The sequence below is a fragment of the Sorex fumeus genome, unplaced genomic scaffold (assembly GCF_029834395.1).
Source record: "Sorex fumeus unplaced genomic scaffold, SorFum_2.1 ptg000034l, whole genome shotgun sequence".
Lineage (NCBI taxonomy): Eukaryota > Metazoa > Chordata > Mammalia > Eulipotyphla > Soricidae > Sorex > Sorex fumeus.
In genome coordinates, this window is record NW_026606091.1 from 36,392,807 (window position 1) to 36,417,775 (window position 24,969).

The 24,969-nt window shown below is 40.0% G+C and overlaps 1 protein-coding gene across 1 annotated transcript in view; it reads left to right on the plus strand.

Moving 5' to 3' along the window:
- Positions 1 to 24,969, plus strand: part of PLPPR1 (phospholipid phosphatase related 1) — a 193,161-nt gene that overhangs the window by 161,735 nt on the left and 6,457 nt on the right. Inside the window, exons 5-7 of the mRNA XM_056117127.1 lie at positions 12,664 to 12,914; positions 18,395 to 18,571; positions 24,276 to 24,407. Of these exons, the coding sequence (XP_055973102.1) occupies positions 12,664 to 12,914; positions 18,395 to 18,571; positions 24,276 to 24,407 (560 nt within the window). The remainder of the gene's footprint in view (positions 1 to 12,663; positions 12,915 to 18,394; positions 18,572 to 24,275; positions 24,408 to 24,969) is intronic.

Below are 24,969 nucleotides of genomic sequence, written 5' to 3' on the forward strand. Positions count from 1 at the left end.
GCTACCCGTGACGTATTCAATATGCCAAACACAGTAACAAGAAGTTTCACGATGGAGACATTACTGGGCCCACTTGAACAAATTGATGAACAATGGGAGGACTGTGACCATGACCAAACAAAGTAAAATAAATCTCCCTTTCCTGACTAACTTCTCTTTAACATCTACTCTTTTAAATAAAGAAAATAGATTCAAACATGCTAAGATTAGACTGTTTATTAGCACCCATAATAATCTGTCATCCAGAAATTACTTATTGTGGACTTTTCATTTTGGATCACATAGTGGCTCCATTATTATTTCTAATAAAAAGTTAATTAGATTCCAAGAAGTCTTATGCCTCTTAGGTCATCTGAGGAAGAGGTATTACTGGACAGAATAGAAAGTGCCATAGCAAACAGTTAATCTATGTAATACTAATTAATTGTAATAAATTAAGTGTGATCTAAATGAAGCATGAATATTTTAAACGTGATTTCAAAGGTCATCGTGTTTTATGGTTATATGAATTGATACCCTGAGACAAACTTAGTGTCATCCTTTTTGAGAACTAGAATACCCTTCTTGATTTTGAAAGTCAATTAAATGTACTTTGTCTGAAAAGAGACTAATTCAATTAGCCCATTTCTACTTTCATTCAGCATTTATACTTAAATTGTTAAACTGGTTACATTCGTTCAGCTTTCAACAAATAATTTGTATGGCATTTATATGCTTGCCACTGGTTAAGGAGTTAAAGACACTTTAGCAAACCAAAGAGATTTGCTTTTCTTGAATTCATATTCTACAGAGGGAAACCCAACATTAAGTTAAATAAGTTGAGTGTTTGTTGAAAGAGAAGTGCTATGGAGAAAAATAGAGAAGGCAATAGGAGGTTGGTGGGACCAGATATGCCATTTCTAATGAAGTCAATTTTAAATTGTCAACAATGAGAATTTCTAGAGTTGGCAGTGACTTCAAATCAAGGAAGGAACCATTCCAGGATACCAGGAGTACAATGAAGGTTAACCTCCTGTACTGCTGAAAGAACTTGAGCGTCTAGAAATGTAGTCTGGAAGTAACTTTCAAGTCCCCAACTTTAGATCTTTAATCAGAGACAAGACAAGGTATGGCCCTTTAAGCAGATGAAGGTGTTTCTTGAACTCAGTGACAGGTACCAAAGTTTAAATCCAAGTATATAGGGCAGGAGGAGAAATCCTGGATGAATCTTAGAGAAAACTGAAAACTGAGTTTCTAGGAGCCCATAAATCACCAAAAAACCCTAACCTTGAAACTTGAGATGATTGGTCCTTCCTACTAAGGATGGCTCCGTGGGGAGGAAGCTTTGATTAACCAAAAGACAGAGCCAAAGAAAAACCTTTGCTCAAGTCTTTAGAATTTGTACTGAGGCTGTTTTTGATTGCTTGGCTCAGTGAGACTATACATCTGTTCCTCTTGGTAGTCATCCTCAATGAACCAGAACATTACAGACCTTAGACTACTTGCTCAGGAAACTGTAGGTTACTCTTAATTGTCAAGAGGAAATGTTTTGAGTCATCTGAGAGTCTGTGATCTTTTTCTGATCATAGATTAAAGACTGGACTGAAAGGAGATTGCTTTCTCTAGAATTTTGTAGGTAAATCACTGAAGAGTCATGACACTTCACTCAACTTAGTTATTGCATGGTATTGTCTCAACCTCAGCACTACTAATATTTTGTAAAAGATAATCCTTTACTGTATATAAATAGGAGCCTGTTCTGTACACTGTAAGATGTAGAATTTTTTTCTCTCTACTGGTCAGATGCCAGTAGCTTCCCTCTCTGGCTATTGGCAAGTAAGTATTTCTTCGAACATTGCTAAAAGTCTCTAGGGACAAGATCACCCTCAACGAGCTACTGCTATAAAGATTAAGAAAACAAACAACAACGTTGGAGAGACAGCTTAAATGAGTAGGAAATTTCTGTATCATATGCAAGCCACTGAGTTTGAGCTCAGCACCACTGAAAACAGTCACTATAAAAGATACAAACATACATATGTCCTGTGTTTGTTTTTTGCTTGTTTTTAGATCATGAATGGCAGTACTCAAGGGTTACTCTCATTTTGATGCTCAAGTATTGTTGCTGGCAGTGCTTTGGGGTCCATATGGTATTGAAAATAAAACCCCAGACCTCCTGTATTCAAACCATGCACTCCAGTCTGTTGAGCCATTGATCTGGTCTTTTATTTTAACTATTTTTTTAAGTTTATAAGAATGTTTTTGCTATGTAGATATTACACATGTAACAAAAGTAGGCACAGAAAGTTGAAAAAATACTGTGAAACGTCAGAAATCCTTCCCCCAAATGATAAAAGTCAATTTCAAATATTCCTTTTTATTTAAAAAAAAGCAGTGTATTTTGGAAACAATTTAAATTATTGCATTAGAAGATGGTAAATGTGTTTAGGAAATATGTCGAGCAACAGCAACAATACAAGATCCTATTCTGTTGTTACCGACAGGGCTCAATGCTGGTTTGGATGGATTGTAATCAGATCACCAGTATTGACTTTAGACACTATAAATATTATCTGAAAAAGGCAATATTTGGATCCTACTACTTGGACACCCTTCAGACTTTGACATGCCTTTTAAAGACATTTTTAATTGGTGAAGAATATAAAAATCTTTTCCCTTCACACTTAGATTAACTAGAATCTACTTCCTGGATTAATCTTCATCCACATCTTCCATACATTTTATTATAAAATTATCAAGTCAATACTCTGGAAAACACTTTTAGAATGTTTGTTCTCATCAAATCAGCATTTGGAACACACTGCTGAAGAAACTGAGACATATATTTAAAAGCTAGCAGGAGTCGAGAGACATATGACTCTTATTCATTTGTCTTAAATTTTTATTTGATTTTAGGTGCCCTAGTTTACAATATCACTAATGGAAGAGATTCATCCATAAAACATGAAAGCACCACTTCCCTCCACCACTCTCCCAGTATCCTCCCACAATACTAACCTTCCCCCATAACCTTGTTGAAAAACTTCCCACTAAAGACCCCTTCTCAGTTTTTGTTGCCTCTGGACATTTGTTATACCCCAACTCTGTCTCCTTCTATCCCACATATAAGAGAGATCATTCTGAGTCTGTCCCAGTAGGAGTCAAACGTTGAGAAATTCTCTGTTCTGAGACAGAGACCTGAAGCAAACATTGTTATCATCAACAATGCAATTTTAGGCATTCTGAAAGTAAAAAGCATTTGTTTGTCTTTTCATTTGTAAATATTTCAGGTGGTTCTACTTCATTAATTATCATCCTTATTAAGTTATCACCTTTTATTTATTGTGATAGGCAGGTATGATAATTACAAATGTAGGATAGTATTTTACAGACCACCAGTTCATCAAACTGTGAAATTTGCTTTATTCAAAGAATGACTAACATATGTAATTGAATATTTGCTTGAGGTGATTATAATTAGTCTCCTCTGTTTTAAAACTAATTTTAGGAATACAAAGTCTTTTCACTTCACTTTAGGATTATGATTTACAAAATGTTTTTATAACAACTTCTATGATTTGCATAATATTTCTGTGATATAAACTAACAGATTCAAAGTGATTTATAAAAATATTTCTATAGATTTTAAAATAAATTTTATTTGTTAAGTGAAATATATTTGATGTTATAGGATGAAAATTATGCCCTCAAGACAAATAGACTGATATTGCTTCTGGTATTTTGTAACTTCTTTTTTATTCTTAAATTTTTATTAGTGAATCACCGTGAGGTACAGTTAGACACTTACAAACTTTGGTGCTTGTGTTTCAGTCATACAGTGATCGAGTACACATCCTTCCACCAGTGCCCATTTTCTACTACCAATGGTCCCAGCATCCCTCCCACCACCCCATCCCATCTCCCCCACCTCACTCCACCTCTGTGTCAGAGCATTCCCTTTTGCTCTCTCTCTCTCTCTCTCTCTCTCTCTCTCTCTCTCTCTCTCTCTCTCTCTCTCTCTCTCCTTTTGGGTGTTGTGGTTTGCAGGAGAGGTATTAAGTGGCCATCATGTTAGTCTATAGTCTACTTTCAGCGCGCATCTCCCATCCTGAGCAGGCCCTCCTAGCACCCTTTACTTGGTGTTCCCTTCTCTAGCTGAGCTGCCTTTTCCCCCAGCATGTGAGGCCAGCTTCTAAACTGTGGCGTAATCCTCCTGGTACTTATCTCTTATATCCGTGGGAGTTAGTCTCCCATTCTGTTACTTTATATTCCACAAATGAGTGCAATCTTTCTATGTATGTCTCTCTATTTCTGACTCATTTCATTTAACGTGACACTTTCCATATTGGTCCACCTATATGCAAATTTCATGACTTCATCTTTTCTAACAGCTGCATAGTATCCATTGTGTAGATGTACCAAATTTTCTTTAACCAGTCATCTGTTCTAAGGCACTCGGGTATTGTCCAGATTCTGCCTATTATAAACAGTGCTGCAATGAATATATAAGTGCAGATGTCATTTCTACTATACATTTTTGCATCTCTGGGTTATATTCCCAGAAGTGGTATTGCTGAGTCCAATGGGAGCTCAATTATAATTTTTTGAGAATCGTCCATACTGTTTTTCAAAAGGGTTGAACCAGCCGGCATTACCAGTCGGCAGTGAAGGAGAGTTCCTTTCTCCCCACATCCGCACCAACACCAGTTGCTTTTGTTCATTTGGATGTGAGCCAGTCTTTGTGGTGTGAGATGGTATCTCATTATTGTTTTGATCTGCATCTCCCTGATGATTAGTGATGAAGAGCATTTTTTCATGTGCCTTTTAGCCATTCAGATTTCTTCTTTGATAGTTTCTGCTCATTTCATTGCCCCATTTTCTGATGTGGTATTTTGTAATTTCTATAAAGAAAAGAGGTCACAAGAATTTCATTATGTGAACCCCTAAAATCAACTGATCTATTCTGTTGTCAGGATATTCTATTTGAAACATTTGGTGTGTGGAACTAAATTTCACTAGTAGTGTATTATACTAGGAAAAAAAACTAGTCATTACAAGGTGATGAGCAAATTGTCTTATTTAAGACCACTCATAAAATTCTGTCATATTCTCCCTAGGAAATAGTTGGCTAAAAAAATCATGAAAGTCTTGTTGTGACAGATGTAGTAATTCATCTTATTAAGGACATGCTCTAAATCAGTGTGAAATTTTTTTCAAGTTTTTCCTGATCATGGCCTCCTTCCAACCTTGTTTTCTTCCTAATTACGAGCCCAAAACTCTCATGCTGTGGTTCCCATTTATGTGACTTTTACTTACAGCTCCCTTGGAAAATTCTAGGGGCCCATGGGATTGAGAAGGAGGTATATGCCACTGGCTGAGAAATGTGCTCTAAATCCATCTCTTTTCTGGTACCTGAATGGAGCCTGGGAGGGACTTGTGTTTGAGAGAATGTTTGCTACCAAGTATAAAGAAAAATAAGGTGCTTTTTTAATGGTCATATGTCTAACCATATTTTTAGCCCTGTCTGTAGCACTGTCCTCCCATTGTTCATTGATTTGCTCAAGCGTGCCCAGTAACATCTCCATTGTGAGACTTGTTGTTACTGTGTTTAGCATATCGAATACATCATGGGTAACTTTCCAGGCTTTGCCATGCGGGCAAGATACTCTTGGTAGCTTGCTGCGCTCTCCAATAGGGGCAGAGGAATTGAACTCCGGTCAGCCGGGTGGGCCACATGCAAGGCAAACGTCCTACCCACTGTGCTATCGCTCCAGCCCATATTTTTAAGTACCTAAAAATGTTTAGAAGGTTTCAACTGAGTATAGATTTAAGAAGAAGACCAGTTTATATCCAAGCTCTCCTACTTAGAAGTTTTGTGAACTTAAGGATACAATCTGTGCTTCAAATCCCTCATCTGTGAGAGGTGGAACTGATAGGAAGGATGGACATTTTTGAACCATTAAAAATTGTATAGATCATTTTTTGCAATTTTTATATATTTTATTTTCATAAAGTAGTTCACAAGAGTTCATTGCAGATAATATTCAAACACCAACCCACCAGCAAGCATCTTCCAACCATAATAAGAGAGAAGTGGGTAAATGTTGTATTTCATTCTGGAGCCATTTAAGCCCATATATAAGAGAATACAAGCGAGTATGTTAAAACCAAACAAATGTGTGCTATTTTAATTACATCATTGAGCTAGAGTATAAAGGGGTGCATGGCTCTAAATGCAGCCACACACTCCAGGAGATTCTGCATGGTTCTCTTCCAGGAACTTTATTTTATAATCTCTTGATCTTGGCCATTGATGAGATTACATGGCAGTGGGAGGCAGTTTATGGGTGTGACTGCCAAGCTTCTGGAAAACTGGGGACCTGGGGGGAGGATACGTAGTCCCAATTTGAGCAGACTTGGGGATCTCAGCCACGGGTCCCACATACCTGGGTTCCTCTGTTGGTTCTGTCAGGGTGAGACTCGTCTGAACATGTGGAGAGTGGCCTTGAGCATGGCTGAGGCTGAGTTCTGGAGGTCTTCAGCTGCCAGGATTCTGCTTGGAGCAGAGACTGAAATTCAATTCACCCCCTTCCAAGGTGCCCCGGTGAAGATAGCTTGGTGCGGGGTCAGGATATTCTGCCAAAAATTGTATAGATCTTACAGAGGCAAAGGTTTGTAAAAGAAGTGGTGTGTTGGTACCATAATACAATAGAACTATTCTTTCCTCATGTACTATGAAATTACTTTTATCTCCCTCTTCACACTCAAGTGAGGCAAGATCTGTAGAGTCTCTCAACAGAGGTTTGAATTACTCTTGATCCACTCTTTGGGACTTACCTGTGAGCTGAGGGTGATGTATAACCGTACTGAACTGGGTCCCAGATGAGCTAGCTTTCCTACCGGAGATGCTCAGATCTAGTGGACTGGACTCCCCTCCTGACCCCCTACTGTTAGAGCAAGAAGGAGAGCACAATAAGCAATGAGGTCCAGCATGCACCACTCTAGCATGGGCAGGTGGCGGGAGGGTGCTGCTTCCTCTGAAATAAAATGCTAGTTCTGTGGGAGGAGTGAGTCCAGCAGTGGAGAATCATGGCAGGTTCAAACTACCATGAAGTTGTGCTCCATCACCCTCACCGTCACTGTGGGTGCCCTCTTCTTCATACACGCCCATGGTTGTCCACAACCATGGACACGGTCTGTGAGCAGATCAGCCTGGGGAAACTGTGGAAACACATCAAACCCAAGTGTGAGAACTAGTGTTTCCTCAGAGGCCCCCATCCATCTGGAGCAGAAGGACCAGGCCCACCCATCAGATGTTCGCTCAGAGCCAGAGACCTAGCTTGAGGACAATGCTCCAGTTAACTCCTCGCAGACCACCTTTAACTATTGGCAAGAAATAGCTTCACCTGACAGACTCTGACTCCTGCTAATGTTTGAAATCTGTGTAGTTGAAGTCACTGGCCAACATATGTAAATTCTAACCTCAAAAACATTTTTTTAAAAGATGCTAGTACCTATAGCCTGCCACTTCCTGCCGGCTGTCAGAGAGCATGTCTCTCTAAATACATGTATGTGGGAAAGAAAACAGCTCAAAAACATTTCAGAGAGCAGAACTCACCCAGTGGGGTGATAGAAACCACTTTTGTGAGCAATCCAAATCCTGGATCTGAGTAAGAGGGGCAGTAGAGTAGGAAAGAAACCTTTCTTTGTCTCCTGAGATCTCTGCCATTTGAGAAGAAAGCTGAGTTTTCCATGAGGCAAAACTGTGTGTGTATGAGAGAGAGAGTCAAGTAACCCATCCAGTCCCTTCATCCTGGATATTTATTGTTGGTTTTCTATTTTCCTTCATTGTCATCATGTATATTTTTGTCAACAGTTGAGTCTATCAGAAGCTGTCTGCAACATATCATTTTAAATGGAAAAGTTATACATTTATCATTGTATATGGAACATTTGAGTTTAGAAGCTCCACCTGAGGTCACACAGGCTATTGCAACTAAAGGGATTCAGTACTCCCCAGATTGCCTCTCCAACCCTGTGTGGGTGTCTGGTTGCAGATACCCACACAGGGTTGGAGAAGTGCTCCTGGGTAGGGTTAATGAAGTGTTCCTGGGTAGGAAGCACGAGCCCTCCTCAGCACTGTGTAGTCTGGTTCTGAAGTTATGTCAGTCTTCACACTTTTATTATCTACTGTGGATTCCATCACCTGTTGTCTTAAAGATCCTCCTAACGTACATTTCCTGGTTATTCTGCTGCTACTACATTTTCTATTAAGTGAAAGAGCAGGACACAACGCCAATTCTGTGGCCATGACCAAGTCTCAGAATCTCACTTCCATATACTGAATTATTAGTGATTGAAGATCCTGACTTATCCAATGACATCCTCTCAAGACCAGGTGGGTTCAGGTAAAACCCCAAGGGTGGAAAAATAAGGATTTTAAAAAAATCTTCCTCTTCTTCATTCTTTTACTTGTTTGATGGGTGTCAAGTTCTTGTAGGTCATAAAGAAAAGACACACTAGGGGTTTTCTCAGCCAATCTATGTTATGTTGATAAGGATCAGACATCACCAACTAACTACTGGCAACCTCTGTTGTTATTCCTGGCCTATGCTAGCTCCCTGGTCCTCAGAACATTTGCTCCTGCCCCCTACAGTTGGTAGAATTCTGTAATGCTGATGCTGTGCTTGAATGTGAGGTCTTGTGAGGTGGCCTTGGTCTCAGCCAATCAGACTCTCCCTCTGCATTCCTTGTGAGATACAGGCTGCTGTGATACCACAATATTGGGGAGATTTTCAGAAAGTTTGTAGGGCCCTTAGGCTGCATCCTGGGCGACAGAGAACATACTTCAATTAGATCCCCCAAATCATTCTGGATATTTTTAGGAACTTTTTCCTGGAGCTTGATAATCTCTCTGAAACAAAAAATCTGGGAGTGCCCTTTCAGCCAGACTTGATAGTGTTTTTTCCTCATTGGATGTTATCCTCGACACACCCTTTCCTATTCTAGAGTTGATCTTAAAACTCACTAGTCTCTTGAAGACTGGCTCTTGGACTTCCCTTGCCAGCTTTTTTTGGAATTTCTAACAAAGCAATAATAATAGCAAGTGTCTCCAGAAAAATCAGAAGCATTTAATTTTTTTTAGACTGTCTGCTGTGAATCCATTCATAAATGCAATTCAGTTTTGGTGAGTTAAAAAAAAAGGAGCAAGGAACACTGTGACTGGAGTAGAGCCATACAATAAATAGGAACATCTAGAGAGGGTTGCACTGTAGCACTGTCATCCCATTGTTCATTGATTTGCTTGAGCGGGCACCAGCAACATCTTCACTGTGAGACTTGTTACCATTTTTGGCATTTCGAATATGTCATGGGGAGCTTGCCAGGCTCTGCCATGTGGGCAGGATACTCTCGCTAGTTTGAGGGGCTCTCCGAGAGGGTCAGAGGAATCGAACCTGGGTCCTCCTCGTGCAAGGCAAATGCCCTACCCGCTGCGCTCCAGCCCTAGAGAGGGTTACAGAAATAAAAGTGGATCTTTCATTTCAAAACTGATATCACTTAAAAATTGGTAGGATACATAAACATGCATAAGACATCTCCTTCAGGGGCTGGAAGATAGCTCAAAAAGCTGAAGCTCATACCTTGTCTGCAATGGCCTTGAATTCTGTCCCAGCACTGCATGCCTCAGAAAATGTAGGTGTGACCCTTCTGGCTCCCTGCACCACAGGGCCTAAGAACAGCACTGTACAGAAAGATTAATCACTCCAGAAATCACCCACACCTGCACTCCCAGCACTAGTACAGAGAGATATCTCAGCACCCAGGAGCATGTGCACTAAATGCTCAAGTTTGAGCTCTATCATCAGCAGCCTCCCTGAGCACCTCCAGCTATAACCCTGGATTCCCATGAGCACCACTAAAGTGGACAAAATGACTTCTGGTTCCACTGGATCTGAAAAGCCCCTTATCTCCAGGCCACCATTAAATCATCCACCCAGTTGGTTGAATATTTCCAACAGTGGTCCTCAGGCTCCCTGAGCCTGCCTGGGGAGCACAACCTCCATTGAAAAAACAAAAAAGCTCCTTCAAATCATACTTTACAATATAGACCACACAGAATCAGCTAATCCAACTGACTCTGAGGATGAAAAAAAGGGAGGGTAAAATTTAAGCATGTGTAACATGAAGCATAACCCTGAGGTGCACAGGGTGGTTGGAATGCCTTCTCTAAGCCCTGGGTTTTCTGTAGATCTCTGCAGCTCCTTCCTCGGCCCTGGCTGACAATGCCTGTGCCAGGCAGGTGAACCTTGGTGCAGCCGGTGTCCTTCTGAAACCAAGTCAAGAGCACAGGAAGCAAACATCCATAAAACCAATACTTGTTAGAAGGTTGAAAAAAGCTGACCTAACTCCAGGGGAGGCAGAGAAGAGAGGGACGGGAAAGCATGGCACTGCCATACACAGCACACCAGACAGGAAACCCACAGAAGTGCCAGGAAATTCTCTCTTTCTGTAAAAGCTAACCTGTCATTGTGGAAAGCAATTTTGACAAATAAAATGCCAGAGGAAAGGATTATCCTTTTCCCTTTTTAAATCATAAGTGGTTTTGTTTCCTAGAAAAGTACTTCCAGACAGACTTATTGGCTCTTGAAAATGCTGGAGATCTGGGATTTGAGAATCTTGATTGAAGATATTAGAAAATAAAAAATCCCAACCATTCAGAATTCAAGAACCTGGAGATGCAAATCGCCATGAAAGAGGAATGAGTGCATACACTCAAATAAAAAGAAAGAAAAGAAAGGGAAAGAAAGAATGAAAGAAAGAAAATTATAGCATTTGATACAGCTCCAAATGAAAATTGGATGAAGGCTTCAGCCAAGCTTGCCTTCATTTCTCCTTTAATAAATGAATATTTGGGTGCTGAAGTCAGCACAATGTGCTGATTTAGAACATTGAATATGGGAGTCAAAATTGGGTAGAAATTTAATTGAAACTAAATCAGACCCTTGTCATATGCAATTAACATTGTCTCTCACACTTGCCAACTTCTCCCATTATTGAGCTGTTTTAGGAAACGTGTTTCTTATCCCAACTACTGATAGGACGTACTTTGGCTCTGCATAGGCACTCAGTTTATTTTGTAGAAAATGTTCCACAAATAATATATAGGTGTACTGTATAGATTTTAAAAGAATTCACAGTAAAGCTGCTCTTTGGAGTACTATATATATCTCCAAACTTATTGGATCTAATCACTAAATTTACCAGACAGTAGATAAAATTTGTGTGGCTTACTCCCAAGACTCTCAATCACATGAATAGGTAAAAAAAAAAAATCATAACCTCCGCTTTCCAAAATAGCCATATCCCAACCTCTGGGACATGTGTTACTTTATATGACAAGATAAAGTTTACGGGTGTGATCATATCTTGAGAATACCCTCAATATCGGGCTGGAGCAATAGCACAGCGGTAGGGTGTTTACCTTGTATGCAGCCAGCCTGGCCGAGCCGGGTTTGATTCCTCCAACCCCTCGGAGAGCCCGGCAAGTTACCGAAAGTATCTTGCCTGCACGGCAAAGTCTGGCAAGCTACCTGCGACGTATTCAATATGCCAAACACAGTAACAACAAGTCTCAAAAAAAAAATGGAGATGTTACTGGGCCTGCTCTAGCAAATCGATGAACAATGGGAAGACAGTGACAGTAACAGTGACCCTCAATATCCAGATGAACTCAGTCTAATAAAACAGTCCTTTAAGGAGGAAAAAGGAGGATCAGAGTCAATGAAGAAGATTTGGCAATGGTCAGAATTATGGAATTGCTCTATAGGGAGTATACATCAAGGAATTAAGGAAAATTCTAGAAAGTGGAATAAAGGTAAGGGACAGATTCTACTCAGCGCTTCTGGAAGAAACATACCCCTGCCAAATTTGGGCTGTGTCCTTCTGAGTTATATTATAAATTTGTGTTGTTTCAAGCCACTCTGTGAAGGGTAATTAACAGTAGGGATCATTGCAAAGTAATATAGTCAACAGCTTTTATCCTTACTTCCCTTTCTTCTCATTTTCTGGCACAGACAACAAATGAAACATCCGATGCTCCTAAGATTTAAGGAATGAGATTTTTCTCCTTTAAGGGCAGCATTTTAACAGTCTTTTCCTTTTTCACCTGAAAAGATGTGATAATTTCTAGGAACTTTAAAGTTTTAAATAGGACCAGGGCAAAGATATTTTCTATACAGAGAAAAAAATGGTGATGTTGAATAGTTAACACCATTCACCACACTGGGTATTTTGCATAGATCTTATTTCATCTCTCTCACTCCTTTCTGAGTTATTACTCTTCCCAGCCATCATGTATTTTAAAGTACCAAGATTCAGAAAAGGCAAATGACCTATACTCTGAATGTGATTTAACAGACATCGGGGGGTGCCCGTATCTCCCTGATTCCAAGTTTAAAATCTTTCCATTTAAATGTCTCTTCTAATGTATTGATGCAAAACAATGAAATGCTAACTGCAGAATGCCTATCAATTTGAATGATTAGAGAAGAGGGCACCGGAGAGATACAGGTGAATAAAAGACTTTGGATATGTTTTGATGGACTCACGACAATGTTTATTCCCAGGGACAAAACCAGTCAATGGTATATGTGCCTTTTCTAATCATTTCAAATTTCATTTTAGGTGTATTTGCATTTGGACTTTTTGCTACTGACATTTTTGTAAATGCCGGACAAGTGGTCACCGGGCACCTAACACCATACTTCCTGACAGTGTGCAAGCCGAACTATACCAGCGCAGACTGCCGAACGCACCACCAATTCATAAACAATGGGAACATTTGTACCGGGGACCTGGAAGTGATCGAAAAAGCACGGAGATCCTTCCCCTCCAAACACGCTGCTCTGAGCATCTATTCGGCCTTATATGCCACCGTGAGTATCTAAGTCTTGTAGGTCCTGCTGTTTCCCCCAAGATTCTCTGATTCTCTCTCTCTCTCTCTCTCTCTCTCTCTCTCTCTCTCTCTCTCTCTCTCTCTCTCTCTCACACACACACACACACACACACACACAAACATACTTTTCATTATCATATGCAAATTTTTTGCAGTCACATTACAGTATTTCTCTTGTGTTATGCTGTTGCTCCTGCCATCATGCAGTCAAATTTCTCATTTTACAGTCGTGGAAATGGAGCCACAGCGAAGAGCTACAATGTGCAATTATTTGCTACATTTCTTTAAAAAACAATGGTTTATTTGTATTCCATTTTACAGCATCAATTTTATAGGCTCAGTTTGTCAACTACCAGTTATGCAATATAAGCCTTCCTGGCTATTTCTTTTAGATTAACTTGCTAATGAAAATGTGTTGAAAATGATTTCAGACATTCCACCCCCCCTTAAGGAAACAAGAACATAAATAATGGAGAAGATTTAATTTTCAAACTGGATCAGTTGTGGTTTGTTGAGATTTCTTTGCTGAAAAAAACAAACAAACAAACCCTATGCCAGGTTTTTTTTTTTAAATAAAGGAAATTCTCTCAGGCATCCAGCATATTTTCTAATTCTCAAAATACTGATTTATATTGACTCCCAAGTCTATTTCTTCATTTTTATGAGACTTACCATTGCTAATATTAATTGTTATAACAATTTTAAACAAATCTGTTACTCATAATAAGCTGTCTCAACAAATGATATATAAATTTACTTCATAAAGAAATAAGCACAGATCATTTGGAATAGATGCTAAATAGCACATTTTCAAGAATTCAGACATAACCCAGTTCAAATCATGCCCCTAGAGAGACTATAATCAGACAAACTGATTCAAGATTTCAACTGTACGAACTTTCTGAGCCCCTGTCATGTGTTAATTGCTTTTAGAAATCACTATTTAACAAGGATTTCCTAAATAATGGTTAAATACTGTAAAGAATACTAAATAAATCACCAAGCTCTCAATAACTTTTAATTGTATAGGCAAGACTTGTAAAAGATATAATTAAGTAACAGTATGGCGATATAAAAAGCTAAAATATGTAGGAGCCTCTGCCTCTTCCTCTTCGCCCCCAACGCTGTGCAGGTCTTCTTCCCCACCCAGCCTTTATGCCCCACACACCAGGTTTCGGTGGGGACATGGCCTCTTCAGGAGTGGGCGTGGCTTCTGTAGAAGTGGGCGTGGTCTGATTTTAGGCCTTTCAACGTTCACGCGGCTGCAGGTAGTTTAGTCACACCAAGAAATCTAGTGTAACATCACACTTCGCATACCTATACACCAACATGAAGAAGCAACGCAAATCCCCACCTCATGGGGAGGACAATGAAAAGAGTCCAGAAGCCTCAGTGGGTGCTACTCACCTATGGGACCTCTCTGACAAAGAATTCAGATATGAAGTCATGAAGATGTTCAATGAACTAAATGAAACAGTCAGACAGATATCCAGTAAATTCAAGGAGGACATGAAAAAAAACAATGGATCAGACAATCGAGAAAATCCAGGAAGAAATGAGAGCAGAAATTGGAAAACTATGCACATAAATGTCACGAATTAAAGATTCCGTAGATGAAATAAAAAACTCAGTCTGTGCCCTCAACAGTAGAATGACCACAACTGAAGACAGAATCAGTGAGCTGGAAGATCTGCTGCACCAAGCCAACAGGCAACAACAGACAATAGCAAGGGACTCAAAATAGCTCTAGAGCAAATCAGAGTCCTAGGAGATGATTCCAAGAGGAACAACATTAGAATCATTGGAGTACCAGAAGCTCAGGGAAACAATCCCAGTGAAAATGCCATGGTCAAACAAATCATTGCTGAAAAATTCCCAGATCTCGACATTGCAGCCATTCAGATTCAAGGAGCCTGAAGGGTGCCAGCTAAAAGAGACCCTAACAAAAACACTCCAAGATATATCATAGTTAGAATGATCGATGTTGCTGATAGAGGTGCAATACTGCAAGAAGCAAGGTCAAAGAAGGAAATCACATACAAAGGGGCACCCCTTAGATTCACAGCAGACCTATCAGAGGAAACCCTCCAGGCCCAAAGGCAATGGTTGGATATAGCTAAAAAACTCACTGAAATGAATGCTTCACCAAGAATACTCTATCCGGCTAAACTCTCACTCAAACTCGAAGGAACGATACACTCTTTTCTAGATAAACCGCAGCTCAGGAACTTCATAGACTCAAAACCAAACCTAAAAGAAGGGCTAAAGGGGCTACTATAAGACAAGACAAACCCTACAAGCACAACAGACCTTTACATAAAGATGACACAAAACCCCATAACAATAATCTCTCTCAAACAAAAGGGAATGCCCTGCCACAGAGGCAGGGAGGATGGGGGGGGAGGGGGAGGGGGAGGGATACTGGGATCCGTGGTGGTGGGAAATGGGCACTGGTGGAAGGATGGGTATTTGATCATTGTATAATTGAATCCCAAGCAGAAAAATTTGTAAGTCTATAACTGTACCTCATGGTGTCTCACTAATAAAATTTTTTTTAAAAAAACTTAAATTTTATGCAAACAAAAGAGCAAAAAAAAAAAAACCCCAATAATCTCTCTCAACATCAACGGTCTAAATTCACCAATAAAGAGACACAGAGTGGCAAAATGGATTCAGAGACAGAACCCAACATTCTGCTGCCTACAAGAAATTCACCTCAACACAGAACAAACACAGACTCAAAGTTAAAGGATGGAAAACAATCCTGCAAGCAAACATCTCCTTCAAAAAAGCTGGGGTGGCCATACTAGTATCCGGCAACATTAATTTCAGGTTGAAAAAGATTAGAAAGGACAGCGAAGGCTATTTTTTCTTCATCAAGGGATATGTACAACAGAAAGAAATCACACTCTTAAATGTATATGCACCTAATGAGGAAACAGCTAAATATTTAAAACAACTGCTAACAGATTTCAAGGAGGACATTGTTAGCAACACAATAGTAGCTGGAGTCATCTGCACTTGTTTGTTCATTGCAGAACTGTTTACAATAGCTAGAATCTGGAAAAAACCTGAGTCCCCGAGAACAGATGACTGGTTAAAAAAACTCTGGTACATCTACAAAATGGAGTACTATGTAGCTGTTAGAAAGGATGAAGTCATGAAATTTACATATAAGTGGTACTACATGGAAAGTATCAGACTAAGTGAAATGAGTCAGAAAGAGAGGGACAGGCATAGAAAGATTGCTTTCATCTGGGGAACATAAAGTAACAAAATAGGAGACTAACACCCAAGAATAGCCGGGATAATTACCAGGAGGTTTACTCCTTGGCTTGGAGGCCAGCCGCACACTCTAGGGGTAAAGGCAGCTCAGATAGAGAAGGGAGCACCAAATAAAGGGTGTTGGGAAGTCCACCCAGGATGGAGCACCAAATAAAGGGTGTTGGGGGTCCACTCAGGATGGGAGTTGCATGCTGAAAGTAGACTATAGACCAAACATGATTGCCACTCAATGCCTCTTTTGCAAAACACAGCATCCAAAAGGAGAGAAAGAACAAAAGGAAATGCCCTTCCACAGAGCCAGGGTGGGATGGGGGAGTAGGAGGGTGGGAGGGTTACTGGGATTAGTGGTGGTGGAGAATGGACACTGGTGGAAGGATGGGTACTCTATCATTTTATAACAAACCCAAGCACAAAAATTTGTAAGTCTACAACTGTACCTCATGGTGTTTCACTAATAAAAATTTTTTAAAAAGCTAAAATATATAATACTGATCTTAAGTAACATTGCCTATAGCTTCAGAAGATATATTAACATGCTCTAATTTATGTGACTCTAATGTAATTAATGGTATCTCTTGCATATATAATTCATCTTACTGTATTCACACCAGTGTGCTCATTCTAAAAAATTAAAAATCTCTATCATAAGATTGTTAATGCATCTATTTTAACTTTTACGTACTCAGGCTATACAAGAATGGTATAGGCCGTGTCAGAATACTATTTCTTTTCAGTCACAAACTCTTTTAAGTACATATTAAAGAAATGGTGGTTTCATACTGCCCTCTTGTGGTTACTTATAATCTTACCAAAGATGAACTAACAATGTTATCTGAGCATGGCTCAGCTTTCTTTTGTTTCATAAGCCTATGAAACATTAGAGTCTTCCCCAACTCTTCACAATTAAATTAGAACAGCCCACACTTCAGGTGTCATATATCACATTATGTCATTATGTTTTACTTACTCTCAACCTTTTTATAAGTTGTGGCACAAATTCAGTTTATTTCAAAATATGCTTCAATAAATGAATTTAGAGATGATTATAACTGCCTCAAAAATATGGTCATCAATTTCTCCATATTTCTTTGATACACTGATTTGAAGGTTTTAATCAAATCAACTATTGGACAACACTTTTTTATCCATTGCCTAAAAGTATGAGAAATTAGGACTGCAAGAATACAAAAAAATAAAATATATCTCCAGTTTGTATGTATCTTACCTGGTCATCTCTAGAAAATTTTTCATTTTCTTTTTTTGGTTTTGAGGCCACACCCAGTAATGCTCAGGGGTCATTTTTGACAGTGTTCAGGGGACCATATGGATTGGGTTATCCACACACAAGACAAGCACACTACCCACTCTACTATCACTTCAGCCCCTATAAATTCATTTTCTTTTTTGTTGTTTGATTTTTTAATTTTTTATTAATTAAATTTGATTTACAAAGTTATTGATAATTGAATTTTAGGCATATAATATTTTAACGCCAATCCCGGGCTGGAGCTATAGCACAGCGGTAGGGCGTTTGCCTTGCACGCAGCCAACATGGCCGACCAGAGTTCGATTCCTCCGCCCCTCTTGGAGAGCCCGGCAAGCTACGAGAGTATCACAGCAGAGCCTGGCAAGCTACCTGTGATGTATTCGATATGCCAAACACAGTAACAACAAAAGTCTCCAATGGAAATATTTCTGGGCCCGCTCGAGCAAATCGATGAACAACGGGAAGACAATTCATTCTTCAAGCAAAACGCCAATCCCACCACCAGTGTCAACTTCCCTCCATCAGTGTTCCAGTAATCCCTCCTGACCCCTAATCTCCCCTCCCTGCCAACTTGACAGGCACATTAGAAAGTCCCAGTGGTTGCAGTTTAGATCTCATGTTTTTAGTGTTGCTGAGTCTGTATTTTGGATATATGGAGTTTGGGGGAAGGTTTATTTTGTATGCTAAAATCTTACAAGAATGTACTAATGCTCCGAATGATTATAAAACATTGTGATTAGTGGATATCTGTTTATTGTTCTTATCGCATTAGGTTCCACCCCTAATTCTCGACTAAGTGGCTAAGTGTTTAGCAACTAATAGGACAGAACTGTTTAAAAGTGCTTGATTGTGTATATGCAGCATGCAAGGAGACGTTCCTATGACTTCCTGATTTCTTTTTGTGCCAGATGTACATCACAAGCACAATCAAGACAAAGAGCAGTCGACTGGCGAAGCCAGTGCTGTGCCTCGGGACACTCTGCACAGCCTTCCTGACGGGTCTCAATCGGGTGTCGGAGTATCGGAACCACTGTTCCGATGTGATTGCAGGCTTCATCCTGGGCACTGCCATCGCCCTGTTTCTGGTAGGTCACCATTTCTCTTTCCAGCTTTTGTGTCCTCTGATCATGAGTTGTGTTTCTCAGGTTTTGCCCTCAAGTTCAAGTTCCTCTGACCCCTGCCTGTGAGTTGCAATTTTCCTCCAAATATGATGCATCCGTTCACTACAAGAATTCTTTCAGGCAGGAAAGCCAACACAGGGTTTAAAGTGCTCACCTTGCATCCTGCGGACCCTGCTTTGATTCCCCAGTTCACAGATGGTTTTAGGGGTAACTCCTGATCACAGAGCCAGGACTATCCCCAAGCACTGCCAGGTATTCCTCCCACCCCCACCAAGACTGCGTATTCCCACTGGGGATCATAGTTCACCAGGGGTCAGGCAGGTGATTTCCCTAGGAACAGTTTGCTCCTCTTTCTTCATCACTGGTTTTGAAATGGAACTGGGCCTAATAATACTTTGGCATAGTTTCCAATTTTTTTTAAAAAATACCTTTGTTCATGATTAGGTTTCAGTCACACCGTGTTCCAACACCCATCCCTTCATGAGTTTCTGTTTCCCACCTCCAATATCTCTCTAGTTTCCCTCCTGTCCCCCCTCTCCCCACCACCTGCCTGCCTCTATGGCAGGCACTTTCTGTCTCTGTCTATCTCTCTGTGTGTCTGTCTGTGTGTCTGTCTGTTTATCTCTCTCTGTCTCTCCCTCTCTGTCTCTCTGTCTCTCTCTATAACCTTGTCTTTTTCTCTCTGTCTCTCTGTCTCTCTGTCTCTCTGTCTCTCTGTCTCTCTCTCTCTCTCTCTCTCTCTCTCTCTCTCTCTCTGTGTGTGTCTCCCTCTCTCTTTCTGTATACCCCCCTTTTGGGCATTACGGTTTGCAATACAGGTACTGAAAGTTTATCATGTATATCCCTTTACTTCCTTTCATCACTCAGTTCTTGTCCAGAGTGATCTTTTCCAGCTATTATTGTCATAGTGATACCTTCTCTATTGTAACTGCCCTCCGCTCCTGCACACACTTCTGGTAAGCTTCCAACTGTGGACCAGAGGAATGGCCCCTGTTTCTTCTGTACTTGGATATTAGTCTCATACTATTTTTTTATATCCCACAATGAATGCAATCATTCTATATCTGTCCCTCTCCTTCTGAACAACTCTGTAAAATTGTGGGGGGAGAGGGGGAAAGGTAATTGAACTTGAGAAAAAAAGGACTTTGTTCATTTACAAATAGAAACTAAGTGATGCTTAAGCGAAAAACAAAGAATAAGAAATGCTGGTGGAAGCAGACAGCCCCTTTCAACTCTAAGAAACACAGCCCTGGCCCAGACTTGCATGAGCCACTCAAATACAAACACCCTCATCAAACTGCATGCCATTTTTTTCATATCCCGCTGTTGGTGTCTAAAATGCCTGTTGAACATCTTTTTTCTGAAAGTGCTTCTTAACCACATAAAATAACCTTTTTGCACCCAAGTATTTCGTATCATTTTCTCATGCATTTTCAATGTGGGGGAATAATATTTTAGTTCTTGGACTAGATGAGCGCCTGATCTCCAGCTCAACTAAGAAATCCCCCATTCCGAATTGGATGGCAAGTAGTTAACTTTTATTATTTACTGGATTATTTGTTGTTATTATTGTATTTAATTTTACGGAGAATGATAGAGTGCAGAAAATGGTAAATAAAATGTACAATTTGATTATTTTTGAGGCATAAATGCATCCTCTCTCCCACCTGGTCTCCTTCATTTCCAAGTAGTCACTTATCTTTTGGTCTCTGTAAATTTATATTTTCTAGACTGTCATATAAATAATAATTGTATAGTGTGTATTGTTTAATTTTGCAGACATCTTTCACCCAGTATCAATATTTTGGGATCATCCATGTAGCAGTGTATTCACTAAATTTATTCAATTTTTTCCTGGTGGGTAGTAATCAATCGCACAGTCATGTTATGGAAGAGCAGGTTTGCAAGTTCTTAAAAATTATCTTTGGGGATATGATGCTGCCAGCAGGTCAACCTGTACCTACGGGGCAGGTGCATCAGCAACCTGATGGTGCCTGCAGACTTCCAGATACTGCAGAATTGCTGCTGTGCCTTTGGCAAGACCCCAACAACTTGGGGTCAAGTTTACCAAGAAATTAAATGGCCAAAAGTTAGGTACGTGGGAGACAAATCCACAAACCGCCTCCGGCTCCGCTAGATAAGCTCATTTATTGGCCTTATTTCAGAAACCCATAAATCTCAAAAGAGATTTAAAAAAAATGCAGTCAGGGCCTGTCGCACAGAAGTAGGTGGGAACCCATGCCACCCTCAGGGCCACTCCCCAAGCCCTCTGGCAGAGCCTCACGCATGAATGACGTCTTATGGAACCCAGGTAATGTGGAACTTTGTGACCTTTGACTCTGGGCTCAATGGGACCAGAAGTAGAGATTCTCTGCCCACTTCCCCCAATCTTCGACAACCCAGGGGTCATGCCCCTAAGCCACCTCCTGCCAGCGCCAGAAAATTTCATCATTGGCCACCATCCAGATCACACAGCTGCTTCTCCTGAAAGGGAGCATAACATGAGGCCCCCATAACCATGCCACTGGACTCTGCTCCAGGCTGTTTCACATGGGCCTCCCCAGAGCGGGACAGGTGAGAGCCCTCTCCACCACAAGGAACCCAGCTCCGGCAGCCAAAAACCTCCACAACCCAACTGCTGCCATGCTCAAGGCTGCTCCCCACATGCTCGGGCCGAACCTCACATATGAATAAACATATTCCTGGACTGCACGGCCACAAAAGTGGATTCATGACACATCATTATACACTCCCCATTCTTCATAATTACTACACCACATTTGACGGGGTTCAAATAGTAGGCAACAAATCATAGAGGTAAATATATATATATGCATATATACATATTCTCAGATATGTATACCAAAGCTCACATCACCCAAACTTTAACAACATGTTAATGATATACCGTAGAATGTTTTAATGGTTCCTGCCAAAATAGAACAATCTTCACACTGCTTCCTATATGAACACTTTTTTGTAAGCATGTTCAGCAGTTCTTCATAACAGACAATATGAAATATATTACTTCAGTTGTGTTTGGTGACAGGGATTGGGGTTTGGCATGTAAACATCCCAAATTTGGTGGAGGGAAGGTGTAATGGTGGTGGGATTGGTGTTTCAATATTGAGCGTAATCAAACATTGTGAACTAACTTATAAAATTAAAAAAAGGTGTAATGTGGAGTTCATATTCAATTCAACCAGCTTAGTCAATGGCTGAATAAATAGTAGAGCTCCTACATTATAAAAAACAATTACCTTCAAAGATTGAAAATAGGACCCAAAGAATTTGCAGCAAAGCATCAGAGCTATATATTTGTACATTGTATGTGAAATAAAAGGCCCTCCCGTTGATCATCGATTTGCTCGAGCGGGCCCAGTAACGTCTCCATTGGAGACTTTGTCGTTATTGTGTTTGGCATATCAATGTGAAATAAAGTTTCTAATAATATTTATCAAGCATTTTTTGGAGACAGAAACCATCACTGTAGAGCTCTTCTTCCTCTCAGTTTAACTCTTCTAGTTCAAAGCACCCATGAAAACTGGCAAGACACAGAGAAGTTCCTGGTTCTGTGACCCAAATCCTCGTTTTTATAATTCTCCTCCTTCTCTGCCCCAAATAACAAAATACCCATGTCATCTCCCCCAACAACTAACTCAATGTTTCTCTACATTTATACCTGACGTCCATGTAGAAGATGTTCTTACTTATTCAGAACCTCAGAGAAGGTCCATTCTAATTCAAAATTCTTTGTAATAGACCAGGTCTATCATTCTACAGTGAAAGATAGGGAACTTAAATGAAAGCTCTCTGAGAGAGGCTGCAGGAAAATTCATGCTGATGTGATCCTGGATGTTTATATTTCATAGGGGAAATTTCCTGAAACTGCTTTTTATTTTATTTTATTTTTGCTTTTTGGGTCACACCCGGCGATGCTCAAGGGTTACTCCTGGCTCATGCACTCAGGAATTGCTCCTGGCGGTGCTCAGGGGACCATATGGGGTGCTGGGAATCGAACCTGTGTCGGCCATGCTGGCTGCGTGCAAGGCAAACGCCCTACCTGCTGTGCTATCACTCCAGCCCCTGAAACTGCTTTTTAAAAGAAGAAAATTGCACTGGTGACTTCAAGACAAGAGAGGTTTATTAAAAGAGATTGGTGGTACTTACACGAAGGCTTAGGCTCCAAAGTAAAGCCAAGTCATGTTGGTATCCCTGGATTAGCCATCCTCAGCTAGAAATAGCAGTGCTGACTCTCCAAAGCATCTTCTCCTAGGATAATTATAACAATACTCTTAACTTCATCTTATGCATGAAGAAAGTAAAGTTCAAAGAGAAGTAACTCAGGATCCAGAGAGATAGTAAGGGTTAAGGTTACCTTGTACATTTCCAAACCGAGTTAAATCCCTGGCACTATATGTGGTCTCCCAAACACTGCCAGAAGTGTTCATTGAGCACTGCCTGGTGTGGCCACAAAACAAAACAAAAATTAAGTCACTTGTGGCCACCCAATTAAAGAAAAAAAATGGAATCTAACTTGGTCTCTCCAACTCCAAATCCTCACTGTCTTCCTAGTCTCCTGAGTACAGGATATTTAAGGAGAACTGGAGAGTGAGGTGGACATGAATGAAGTAGAGAATGTTTATGTAAATGTTCTATAGTGTTTGAGGAGGAAAGATTCAGAGATAGTGATTTTGAAAACAAAGATACCTAATGATAGAAAAGGTATGGAGAGAGATTAAATACATGGGGAAAATGCAAAGATGATAAAAGCAATCTTCATTACAAAGGAGCCTCAATAAGACATAAAGAGGGGGTGCTGGTGGAAAGATAATACAGTCCATAAGACACTTGCCTTGCACGCAGTTGGTCCAGGTTCAATCCCTGGCATCCTTTATAGTCTCCTGAGTCCCACCAGAACTGATCCCTGAGCACTGCCAGATGTGGCCCATAACCCCCAAAATAAAGAAATTTCTATGGAAAACCTTTTCTTGATATTAGTACAAGTTTTATAGCAGGTTACTTAATACCAAGGAAATAATCACATAATTTAATGATAATCATCTCAAATTATACTTTGGATTAAGTATTTCCTATATGTTTGACATTTATTAAGAAAAAAATATAATATTGGTATGATTTAAAGTTCTCTGAGTGACCTCGGGGATGTTATCTAACTTTTCTATGACTCTTTAACCAAACTGGAGATGCTAATAATTCCTCCCTTCTAAGAATTTCAAGTGGGTAAAATGAAAAAGGGTGAAACCTTCATTCAGTGCTAGACATAATAATGCCCCTTAATGAATTTTAACTGTTATTATGAGGTGTTTCATATTTATGTTGTGTTACCATTTAGTAACATATCCCTGAGATATAGTTTTCTTACCTGCTTAAGAGTGATAAAATAGTCTGAATGGTGTGGGCTGATTATCACTGGCCATTAGCTGATCAAATAAACAGATAAAAATTTCCCCAGTAGTTGGCTGGTGCTCAGCAGAAACCCTGGACCTTATCCCAGATTTTATCACAGTTCATACCCACTGGCTTAAAGGGAAAAATAAATCACCAAGTCTTTGGTAGTTTAGGAGAAAGGCCTCTCCCTCTATAGGTGGCTAAGTTTTGATGGCTTCACTATAACCCTGTTCTTTTTTCCCCCCTAATCCTACAGGGAATGTGTGTGGTTCATAACTTCCAAGGAACACAAGGATCTCCTTCCAAACCCAAACCTGAGGATCCCCGTGGAGTACCCTTAATGGCTTTCCCAAGGATAGAAAGCCCCCTGGAAACATTAAGTGCACAGGTATAGTTATTGGCTTTTACGAAGTCAAACCAACAGGCTCAGGGCCTCTTACCTTGGGAAGTCAACTAATTTATTTGTTTGCTGAAAGCAGGACACCTCTGAATCAATCCAGAACTGATAAGACTCTGATGCATTCATTGTAAAGGTTCCAAAGAACTCTATAGCTTCCCTAAACTAGCCCTGCATTCATTCGGGGGGTTGGCAATCCTGAATCCTCAGGAAGTACTTAGTTATGTCTAACTTTAGTTACAGTCCTCTTATCCTGAAATCCTCCTTTTATTTGGCATTTTCTAACATTTTTGTAGATAATGTGAGCAGAAAGCAAAACCATTCATGGAAATTATCATGTACTTCCCATCAATATAATATAAAATATTTTCCCAGTCAAGATTATTAACAGACATTTCTATGAAATTAACTCCTTTGTGCCAAAAAATGACACATTTAATGAAGTCTTCATGATTTTTAATAATGAGTCTTAAAACAAAGCAATGAAACTATTTTCATTTGAAGGGAAAATATGAGACCCATTACCCAGTTTTGTTTTGTTTTGTTTTGTTTT